We start from the raw sequence: 12,489 nt of genomic DNA on the forward strand, positions 1-12,489 counted from the left end.
GTTAAGGAATTGTTCCTTGTCCTGTTCAACGTACCTTGGTGAAGTCAGCACTGAACCCACCCTGACAGTAGCCCTGTCCTGCAGGACCATGTCTCTCTAAGGTAAAAGGAAGAGATGCAGAAAACATTGATAAGGCCACCACCCAAATGGCCCATCCAGGGCCTAGTTTCCCTAAAGCATGTTAAGATTACGTTCATCGTTAGAACCTTTCGTAGGAGAATCATTAAATCTCTGAGCTGTTTCCCACTGTTATTTACGTTGCACTTGAAAAAACTTGTAATCTAAAGCCTGCCTCAGACCACTCGTAGAACAGCTAAGTGTGCCGTTAGATGCTTTTTTTCCCTCCCAAGTCACTTTACTCACAGAAGATCTCCGCTAAACATAGAATCACATGATTTATCCATCTCTCTGTGACCACCGATAACTTCACAAGAAGTTGACTACAAATACAAAGTCGCCAATGTCTTTGCAATTGATAAAAACAAATGAAAACCGAGATGACTTCATTAAAAAATGAACAGTATGCTAAAGGCCTATTTCAATCATATTGAAGTATATTTAATTTTCAATCAATTGAGTTCTATTTTGCTACGGTCTGTAATTTGTCTTAATATATTTCATGATGTGTAGCCTAACACGTGCACAATGCTGTGCCAATTCTGTGATTCAGTGCATTTTTATTGGCTAAGCATTTGAATGAGCTGCCTCAATATTTGCAGCCGTAGGTGGTACTATCTCTCTAGGGGCTGATCCGTCGTCAGTATTATGAAACAATTATAATGTTTAGGTAAGATTTGATTGGAAGAAGCTGATCAGAGAGCAACGCTCCCTTTATTTCAATCTTATCAGTATCGTCACATGCTCCAATGACGGCCTTATCGAAGTTCTCTCTGCATGGTGTTTTGAGAAAAGCGTGTTATCTTCCTCGGTTGTAGGAAAGATGCACCTTTAAAACCCTCGCATCTTTAAAATCACTCGGAAGCCTAAGCTCCATCGTTATGAGAAACCTGGCCCTGGGCAATAATATTGTTACATCTGCGCCTGCCACTCCCTCTACTGTTCCTACTGTGTCTCCCTAACCTGCCGCCACTCCCCCAGTGCTCTCTCCCTCTTTCTATCTCTGTGTGTTTGTGATTATGCGGGCGGAGACAGGTGTGCTGGAGGCAGAGCAGATCCCCACCAGCTGCAACCTGTTCCATAATCAAGACCTCCACAAATATTCAGCCCTGTCACTTCTACGCTGCCAGATCGTAACCTGCTCAGTCAGTCTGTGTTTTTTGCTGTTTGTTTCTGCATAGATCCTGCTTTCATGTTGTGCCTGTTTTCCCTTGCCTGATGCTGTTTTCCTCTCCGCTACAGTTCTGTCCTCTCTGACTCTGGTCCCTGTCTCCAGTCCCACGTCTCGTCAGTCCTGCTACTCTGTCCTGGACCCCCCGACTCTACTGTTTCCTTGGATTCCTCTCACCCAGCCCCAACTCCCCTCGCTCCAGCCTCAGCACCTGGCTCCCTGTAACCCGTCCAAGCTTTCCCTGGCCTGCACCCCAACTTCCCCTGTATTTCAATAAATACCTTGGTTACCGTATCCCAGTCTCCTTGTCTGAGTCTGCTCTTGGGTTCAACTGCTCCGCTCCGTGTGACAACCATAACATTGTGAGCACACAAATCTCCCATTGACATCAGTGGTCAATTTATAAGAATGTTGGGTCTAAAGTGAGGATTTGGCCCTCATCCTCACGAGACAAATCTGTGGCTGCATGTTTCGTCACTTCTTCATTCAATTGACTTCAGGTACAGTATTTTGGATAAGGATGTTGTTGCAGTACTGTACCTGTGCGACAGGGGGCGTACTCCACAAATGTCTTGAGGTTGTCCACGGAGAGGTAGCAGGTTCCTGTGGCATCCGAGAAGGGGGCATCGTGTTCCGTTCTCCAGTAATATCTTGGGGCACAAGCCTTGGAGACATTCAAGAAAGGAGTTCAAAACAACACACAAACTTCACAACTGTCAACTGTCAGATGTTGATACACATCCCTGACACATAGTAAAAAGCTCTTTATGACTGGGGCTATGGTTGACTTCATTGGAGGCTGCTGAGGGGAGGACGGCTCACAATAATGGCTGGAACGGAGCAAAAGGAATTGAACCATGTGTTTGATGTATTTGATACCATTCCACTCCAGCCATTACCACAAGCCAGTCCTCCCCAATTAAGTTGCCACCAACCTCCTGTGGTAGAACTTGTGTGTAGAACTTGTGAACGATATCAAAATCCAAATAAAATTATGTATATTTCTGTGAGCAATTCTAACAGGACAGTTATATGATGACCTATTCCCTTCTATCCCACAGAATGTAGTAGCCTATCTTACCAGGACAGTGTTGCCATGGGAACGCACCGTAGCCCCAAACCACTGATGGGACTTGAACTCGACCTGGACGTCGACGTCGTTGACGTGGAAACTGCGATCCCCTGGGAGATGCCAAAGAAACGCACCTTTACATTCGTAATGCAGTACTTTTATGACACTGTAATAGCTCACCTAAAGTTTGCACCAGTGTTTCCTCAAGTAACCCTACTGTTCCACTTACTGTATTTCAGGACTATCACACCTATATCCCTGCACATCGACTAGGTACTGGTACTCCCTGTATATAGCCATGTTATTACGTTGTACTGCACATCATCTTGTTACTGGTACTCCCTGTATATAGCCATGTTATTTTCTACTCCCTGTATATAGCCATGTTATTACGTTGTATCCCTGCACATCGACTAGGTACTGGTACTCCCTGTATATAGCCATGTTATTACGTTGTATCCCTGCACATCGACTAGGTACTGGTTCTCCCTGTATATAGCCATGTTATTACGTTGTACCCCTGCACATCGACTAGGTAATGGTTCTCCCTGTATATAGCCATGTTATTACGTTGTACTGCACATCATCTTGTTACTGGTACTCCCTGTATATAGCCATGTTATTACGTTGTACCCCTGCACATCGACTAGGTACTGGTACTCCCTGTATATAGCCATGTTATTACGTTGTACCCCTGCACATCGACTAGGTACTGGTACTCCCTGTATATAGCCATGTTATTTTCTACTTCCTGTATATAGCCATGTTATTACGTTGTACCCCTGCACATCGACTAGGTACTGGTACTCCCTGTATATAGCCATGTTATTTTCTACTTCCTGTATATAGCCATGTTATTACGTTGTACCCCTGCACATCGACTAGGTACTGGTACTCCCTGTATATAGCCATGTTATTTTCTACTTCCTGTATATAGCCATGTTATTACGTTGTACCCCTGCACATCGACTAGGTACTGGTACTCCCTGTATATAGCCATGTTATTTTCTACTTCCTGTATATAGCCATGTTATTACGTTGTACCCCTGCACATCGACTAGGTACTGGTACTCCCTGTATATAGCCATGTTATTACGTTGTACCCCTGCACATCGACTAGGTACTGGTACTCCCTGTATATAGCCATGTTATTTTCTACTACCGGTATATAGACATGTTATTTTCCACTCCCGGTATATAGCCATGTTATTTTCTACTTCCTGTATATAGACATGTTATTTTCCACTCCCGGTATATAGCCATGTTATTTTCTACTTCCTGTATATAGCCATTTTATTTTCTACTACCGGTATATAGACATGTTATTTTCCACTCCCGGTATATAGCCATGTTATTTTCTACTTCCTGTATATAGACATGTTATTTTCCACTCCCTGTATATAGCCATGTTATTTTCTACTTCCTGTATATAGCCATGTTATTTTCTACTTCCTGTATATAGACATGTTATTTTCCACTCCCGGTATATAGCCATGTTATTTTCTACTTCCTGTATATAGACATGTTATTTTCTACTACCGGTATATAGCCATGTTATTTTCTACTTCCTGTATATAGACATGTTATTTTCTACTACCGGTATACAGCCATGTTATTTTCTACTACCGGTATATAGCCATTTTATTTTCTACTACCGGTATATAGCCATGTTATTTTCTACTACCGGTATATAGCCATTTTATTTTCTACTACCGGTATACAGCCATGTTATTTTCTACTACCGGTATACAGCCATGTTATTTTCTACTACCGGTATACAGCCATTTTATTTTCCACTCCCGGTATATAGCCATGTTATTTTCTACTTCCTGTATATAGACATGTTATTTTCTACTACCGGTATACAGCCATGTTATTTTCTACTTCCTGTATATAGCCATGTTATTTTCTACTACCGGTATATAGCCATGTTATTTTCTACTACCGGTATATAGCCATGTTATTTTCTACTACCGGTATATAGCCATGTTATTTTCTACTACCGGTATACAGCCATGTTATTTTCTACTTCCTGTATATAGCCATGTTATTTTCTACTACCGGTATACAGCCATGTTATTTTCTACTTCCTGTATATAGCCATGTTATTTTCTACTACCGGTATATAGCCATGTTATTTTCTACTACCGGTATATAGCCATGTTATTTTCTACTCCCTGTATATAGCCATGTTATTTTCTACTACCGGTATACAGCCATGTTATTTTCTACTACCGGTATATAGCCATTTTATTTTCTACTTCCTGTATATAGCCATGTTATTTTCTACTACCGGTATATAGCCATGTTTTTTTCCACTCCCGGTATATAGCCATGTTATTTTCTACTTCCTGTATATAGCCATGTTTTTTTCCACTCCCGGTATATAGCCATGTTATTTTCTACTTCCTGTATATAGCCATGTTATTTTCTACTACCGGTATACAGCCATTTTATTTTCTACTACCGGTATATAGCCATGTTATTTTCTACTACCGGTATACAGCCATTTTATTTTCCACTCCCGGTATATAGCCATGTTATTTTCTACTACCGGTATACAGCCATTTTATTTTCCACTCCCGGTATATAGCCATGTTATTTTCTACTTCCTGTATATAGCCATGTTATTTTCTACTTCCTGTATATAGCCATGTTATTTTCTACTACCGGTATATAGCCATGTTATTTTCTACTTCCTGTATATAGCCATGTTATTTTCTACTCCCGGTATATAGCCATGTTATTTTCTACTTCCTGTATATAGACATATTATTTTCTACTCCCGGTATACAGCCATTTTATTTTCTACTTCCTGTATATAGACATGTTATTTTCTACTCCCGGTATATAGCCATGTTATTTTCTACTTCCTGTATATAGACATGTTATTTTCTACTCCCGGTATATAGCCATGTTATTTTCTACTTCCTGTATAAAGCCATGTTATTTTCCACTCCCGGTATATAGCCATGTTATTTTCTACTTCCTGTATATAGCCATGTTATTTTCTACTTCCTGTATATAGCCATGTTATTTTCTACTACCGGTATATAGCCATGTTATTTTCTACTTCCTGTATATAGCCATGTTATTTTCTACTCCCGGTATACAGCCATTTTATTTTCTACTTCCTGTATATAGACATGTTATTTTCTACTCCCGGTATATAGCCATGTTATTTTCTACTTCCTGTATATAGACATGTTATTTTCTACTCCCGGTATATAGCCATGTTATTTTCTACTTCCTGTATATAGACATGTTATTTTCTACTCCCGGTATATAGCCATGTTATTTTCTACTTCCTGTATATAGACATATTATTTTCTACTCCCGGTATACAGCCATTTTATTTTCTACTTCCTGTATATAGACATGTTATTTTCTACTCCCGGTATATAGCCATGTTATTTTCTACTTCCTGTATATAGACATGTTATTTTCTACTTCCTGTATATAGCCATGTTATTTTTATTCAAAATGTTATTTTTTTATTCACTGTATTTATGTTTAATCTTTAACTCTACATTGTTGGAAAAGGAACCGTAAGTAAGCATTTCACTGTTATTGTTTACTAAGCATGTGACAAATGACATTTAGTTGATCATTTGAATCAGGTGTCCTTGCACTGAAATACATGAAATAAATGCAATGGCTGGGGTGGTCCATCGATCTCAGCCGCTGCCTGTTGGTGACATGTACTGTGTATTACCGCTGCCAGCATGGGCTCCAATCCATCCCACTGCGCTCTAGCACTCCGTCTCCTTCTATACTTGTTTCTCTCTATCCTGTCCAATAAACACAACAAATACAAAAGGGGCACTACTGCAGCACAAAAAAGGAATGGCTGGTGGTACTCAAGAGAAGTTTCAGAAACGGTGATTTCTATTGTAAGTTAACTTTGTCTCAACATGATCCCTCATGTCATCCCTGTTTGATGTCACACGGTTCCACATGTTTTTATAACTCTGTCTAAGTCTCAACTCTTAATCCATCCACCTTGCTATTGGCAAGCATCAAACCGTTCAGCTGGACTTGGAATGCATTGTTACTGTAGTAACATTTGTCCTTCATAGTCTGATCCCTATTTTATGAAGGGGGTGGGGGGGCTCTGGTAAAACAGTTTCTTGTGACAGGAAAAACATCAAGCAGCTGGCTAGGAGAGCACATGAGAGACTTGGTTCTGGACTATGAGAAAGGTCAAACTTTAGTCATGTTGAGAGATAGGCAGTGATGCAACCCGTCAGGATGCTCTGGTATGGCAACTGCTCGGCCTCCGACCGCACGGCACTACAGAGGGTAGTGCATATGGCCCAGTACATCACTGGGGCCAAGCTTCCTGCCATCCAGGAACTCTATACCAGGCGGTGTCAGAGGAAGTCCCTAAAAATTGTCAAAGACTCCAGCCACCCTAGTCATAGACTGTTCTCTCTGCTACTGCACGGCAAGCGGTATCGGAGTGCCAAGTCTAGGTCCAAAAGGCTTCTAAATCGCTTTTACCCCCAAGCCATAAGACTCCTAAACATCAAATGGCTACCCAGACTATTTGCATTGCCCCCCCCCCCCCCCCCCCCCCCCCCCTTTTACGCTGCTGATACTCCCCGTTATTTTCTATGCATAGTCACTTTAATAACTCTACCTACATGTATATATTACCTCAATTACCTCGACTAACTGGTGCCACTGCACATTGACTCTGTACTGATACCCCCTGTATAGCATCACTATTGTTATTTTACTGCTGCTCATTAATTATTTGTTACTTTTACAAATTTTCTTGGTATTTTTCTTAAAATTCCATTGTTGGTTAAGTAAACATTTCACTGTAAGGTGAAATAAATACCTGTTGTATTCGGCGCATATAAAAAAACACAATTTGATTTCAGAAAGTCACTCCTGGCCAATAGACTTCTTCCCAGGTAAGAAAAAGTTAAAATATTTGATGCGGTAGACTTGGCAGTATGGGTTTGATGCATTTTTCTGACGCATAGACTTAGTGGTGACATTAACCTTCCCGTACCGCTGCCCTGTCGGTCTGTCTGTCTGTCTGGCTGGATAGCTGGCTGCTGGGGTCTGCCCTATGTCTGTCTGGCTGCTGGGGTCTGGACTGTGTCTGTAGTACATACTATACTCTTTGAACCCAGAGACCTGCATGGGAAACGTTGCGATGCACAAGCACGTGAAAGGAAGGGCCCAGGGCAGTGTGTGTGTGTGTGTGTGTGTGTGTGTGTGTGTGTGTGTGTGTGTGTGTGTGTGTGTGTGTGTGTGTGTGTGTGTGTGTGTGTGTGTGTGTGTGTGTGTGTGTGTGTGTGTGTGTCTTCCTGCATGTCTGTGTAAAACAGCTATCGTCTTAATTCCTGAATTAATTTATCACATCAGCTGTTCCTTCAATTTCGAGAATGTACTTATAAGGGTGTATATTTGTGTGCATATAAGCCGGTGGATGTATACAGCACACATGTTTGTGTACACAGTATGTGTTTGTGATCACAGATAGGTTTGTAAGCAGTGCATTCATGTCTGACTACAGCATACATTAGCTTCAGAAACTATTCACACACCTGGATTTTTTACACATTTTGTTGTGTTACAAAATGGAATTAAAATAGATTGAATTGCCATTTTTTTTGTCAATGATCTACACAAAATACCCTGTTATGTCAAAGTGGAAGAAAATGTCTAACATTTGTAAGAGAAGTCATGAACAATAAAGCACTAATTTGTTGATTAGAGAAGTACTCAACCTCCTGAGTCAATATATGTTAGAATCACCTTTGGCAGCGATTACAACTGTGAGTCTTTCTGGGTAAGTCTCTAAGAGCTTTCCACACCTGGATTGTGCAACATTTGCCCATTATTCTTTTCAAAATTCTTCAAGCTCTGTCAAATTAGTTATTGATCATTGCTAGACGACTGTTTTCAGCTTTTGCCATAGATTTTCAAGCCGGTTTCAAAACTGTAACTCGGCCACTCAGGAACATTCACTGTCTTCTTGGTAAGTAACTCCAGTGAGTGTAAATTTGGTCTTGTGCTTTCAGTTTTTGTCCTGCAGAAAGGTGAATTCATCTCCCCGTGTCTGGTGGAAAGCAAACTGAACCAGGTTTTCCTCTAGGATTTTGCCTGTGCTTAGATCCATTTCATACATTATTTTTTTATCTAGTCCTTAATGATTACAAGCATACCCATAACGTGATGCAGCCACCACTACGCTAGAAAATATGGTGAGTGATACTCAGTAATGTGTTGTATTTGCCCCAAACATAAGAAAATATGGAGAGTGATACTCAGTAATGTGTTGTATTTGCCCCAAACATAAGAAAATATGGAGAGTGATACTCAGTAATGTGTTGTATTTGCCCCAAACATAAGAAAATATGGAGAGTGATACTCAGTAATGTGTTGTATTTGCCCCAAACATAAGAAAATATGGAGAGTGATACTCAGTAATGTGTTGTATTTGCCCCAAACATAAGAAAATATGGAGAGTGATATGTTTTCCACATTTTCTGCAGTATTACTGGTGTGCCTTGTTGCAAACAGGATGAATGTTTTATTCTGTACAGGCTTCCTTCTTTTCACTCTGTCAATTAGGTTAGTATTGTGAAGTAACTACAATGTTGTTGATTCATCCTCAGTTTTTCCTATCCTAGCCATTAAACTCTGTAACAGTTTTAAAGTCACCATTGGCCTGGTGAAAACCCTCAGCGGTTTCCTTCCTCTCCGGCAACTGAGTTATGAAGGACACCTGTTTCTTTGTAGTGGCTGGGTGTATTGATACACCATCCAAAGTGTAATAAATAACTACACCATGCTCAAAGGGATATTCATTGTCAGCTTTTTGTATTTTTACCCATCTACGAATAGACGCTCTTCTTTGCGAGGCATTGGAAAACCTCTCTGGTCTATGTAGTTGAATCTGTGTTTGAAATTCACAGATAATTGTATGTGTGGGGTACAGAGATGAGGTAGTCATTCATAAATAATGATAAACACCATTATTACACACAGAGTGATTCCATGCAACGTATTATGTAACTTGTTAAGCAAATGTTTACTCATGAGCTTATTTAGGCTTGCCATAACAAAGAGGTTGAATACTTATTGACTCAAGGCATTTCAGCTTTCATTTTTTACTAATTTGTAACCATTTCAAAAAACATAATTCCACTTTGACATTATGGGGCATGGTGTGTAGGCCAGTGACAACAAAAATCTAAATGTAATCATTTTTATTCAGGCTGTGGAATGCGGAAAAAGTCAAGGGGTGTGAATACTTTCTGAAAGCATTGTATGTGTGTATATCCTGTTTATGTGCATTTGTGTCTGTACCTGAGTACAGTATGGAACGGAGTCAAACATGTCTTTTCTATATGTTTGACGTGTTTGATACTGTACCATTAATCCCATTCCAGATATTACAATGAGCCCGTCCTCCTATAGCTCCTCCCACCAGCTTCCACAGGTGTACAGTATGTATGTGAGTATCTGAGTATGTGTGTATCCAGTGTGTGTATTGTAACGGTTTTGACTTGGGGTTATTGTCTGTAGGGTGCCAGGTAGTTCGTGCGTACCAGAGAAAATATTGATTTCTCCTTTTTGTTTGTGAGGGAATGAGTCCCGTCTGGTCCGTCAAGTCTACACCAATACAAAGGACTCAAGTAAAAGTCAGGATGGACATAAACCCTTAAAACTTTGGAAATAGCTTCAAAACTGTTCTTCTGTGTGGGTTGTATTACCAACATAAATGATCACACACATAATAATATAACAAACAATGAGCTCTGGTTCCTCGAGAAAAGTCCCGTACCTTGGGCCTAAAAGAGTCCAGCCAGGTAAAGGAGTTCAGTGAACTCCAGTGACCTTAGTCACACAATGTTGGTCCATTCATCAAAATATCTAATTATTTTACAACACAACCATAAAGAGTATCAAATCTCTGTAGTCTTCAACTACAACTGACCACAAATCAACACGGTATAAATCACACTCAAACAAATGAAATACCATATGCAAAAAAGTTGTAGTTAGTCAGTCAGTCAGACAATCCAATCCGAGAAAGGCCATGAAGAAACAGACCAACTGAGATGTGTAGTCCAAAGGAAGAAATTAGTGGATCGATCCTGGTTAAACTTGAGACAAGGCTACAAAGCACACTTTTAAATACAACAAAACTTGGACTAGGACTTGGCCACTAAAAAACACAGTACAAACTTCAAAGAATGGTTTAAATAAAAATGGAGCACTGTTGGTGAAGAATCCCTAAGCCTTGACGGAGAGGTTTATCCCCATAACTTTAAGGTCATCCTAGCCAGTGAGCTCGCTAATAGAAGCCTTATAGTTTAATGGCTGAAGAGGCATTTTTATGGTTAAACAATCCAACTTTAACTGGGGGGTATAATTTGAAATACAGTATACACTGTCTTTGTAAAATCTACATATGAAGCATGACGTTAACTTTTCTATTTGTTGTTTTTATTTACATTTTATTTCACCTTTATTTAACCAGGTAGGCCAGTTGAGAACAAGTTCTCATTTACAATTGCAACCTGGCCAAGATAAAGCAAAGCGGTGCGACACAAACAACAACACAGAGTCGCACATGGAATAAACAAACATGCAGTCAATAATACAATTTACAGTGTGTGTGCAAATGAGGTAGGATAAGGGAGGTAATAAATAGGCCATAGTGGCGAAATAATTACAATATAGCAATTAAACACTGGAGTGATAGATGTGCAGAAGATGAGTGTGAAAGTAGAGATACTGGGGTGCAACGGAGAAAAATAAATAAAATAAATAACAGTAGGGGGGATGAGGTAGTTTGATGGGCTATTTACAGATGGGCTATGTACAGGTGCAGTGATCTGTGAGCTGCTCTGACAGCTGGTGCTTAAAGTTAGTGAGGGAGATATGAGTCTCCAGCTTCAGTGATTTTTGCAGTTCGTTCCAGTCATTGGCAGCAGAGAACGGGAAGGAAAGGCAGCCAAAAGAGGAATTGGCTTTGGGGGTTACCAGTGAGATATACCTGCTGGAGCGCATGCTACAGGTGGGTGCTGCTATGGTGACCAGTGAGCTGAGATAAGGCGGGGCTTTACCTAGCAAAGACTTATCGATGACCTGGAGCCAGTGGGTTTGGCGATGAATATGAAGCGAGGGCCAGCCAACGAGAGCATACAGGTCACAGTGGTGGGTAGTATATGGGGCTTTGGTGACAAAATGGATGGCACTGTGGTAGACTGCATCCAATTTGCTGAGTAGAGTGTTGGAGGTTGTTTTTTAAATGACATCGCCGAAGTCAAGGATCGGTAGGATCCGAGGGTATGTTTGGCAGCATGAGTGAAGGATGCTTTGTTGCGAAATAGGAAGCCGATTCTAGATTTCATTTTGGATTGGAGATGCTTAATGTGAGTCTGCAAGGAGAGTTTACAGTCTAGCCAGACACCTAGGTATTTGTAGTTGTCCACATATTCTAAGTCAGAACCGTCCAGAGTAGTGATGCTGGATGGGCGGGCAGGTTTGGTCAGTGATTGGTTGAAGAGCATTGGCCACGGAAGGAGAGTTGTATGGCATTGAAGCTCGTCTAGAGGTTTGTTAACACAGTGTCAAAAGAAGGGCCAGAAGTTTACAAAATGGTGTCATATGTGTATAGGTGGATCAGAGAATCACCAGCAGCAAGAGCGACATCATTGATGTATACAGAGAAAAAAGTTGGCCCAAGAATTGAACCCTGTGGCACCCCAATAGAGACTGCCAGAGGTCCGGACAACTGGCCCTCCGATTTGACACACTGAACTCTGTCTGAGAAGTAGTTGGTGAACCAGGCGAGGCAGTCATTCGAGAAACCAAGGCTGTTGTATCTGCTGATAAGAATGTGGTGATTGACAGAGTCGAAAGCCTTGGCCAGGTCGATGAATACAGCTGCACAGTATTGTCTCATCGATGGCAGTGATGATATCGTTTAGAACCTTGAGCGTGGCTGAGGTGCACCCATGACCAGGTCGGAAACCAGATTGCATAGCGGAGAAAGTACAGTGGGATTTGAAATGATCGGTGATCTGTTTGTTAACTTGGCTTTCGAAGACCTTAGAAAGGCAGGGTAGGATAGATATAGGTCTGTAGCAGTTTG

General features: G+C 40.9%; 1 protein-coding gene across 1 annotated transcript in view; it reads right to left on the bottom strand.

Moving 5' to 3' along the window:
- LOC139413818 (integrin alpha-5-like) overlaps positions 1-12,489 on the bottom strand; it is a 60,655-nt gene that overhangs the window by 32,798 nt on the left and 15,368 nt on the right. The window contains exons 3-5 of the mRNA XM_071161603.1: positions 2,370-2,470; positions 1,829-1,952; positions 35-96 (exon numbers count right to left, since the gene is read on the bottom strand). Coding sequence (XP_071017704.1) covers positions 35-96; positions 1,829-1,952; positions 2,370-2,470 — 287 coding nt within the window. The remainder of the gene's footprint in view (positions 1-34; positions 97-1,828; positions 1,953-2,369; positions 2,471-12,489) is intronic.

This window comes from Oncorhynchus clarkii, chromosome 7, assembly GCF_045791955.1.
Source record: "Oncorhynchus clarkii lewisi isolate Uvic-CL-2024 chromosome 7, UVic_Ocla_1.0, whole genome shotgun sequence".
NCBI classification, from domain to species: domain Eukaryota; kingdom Metazoa; phylum Chordata; class Actinopteri; order Salmoniformes; family Salmonidae; genus Oncorhynchus; species Oncorhynchus clarkii.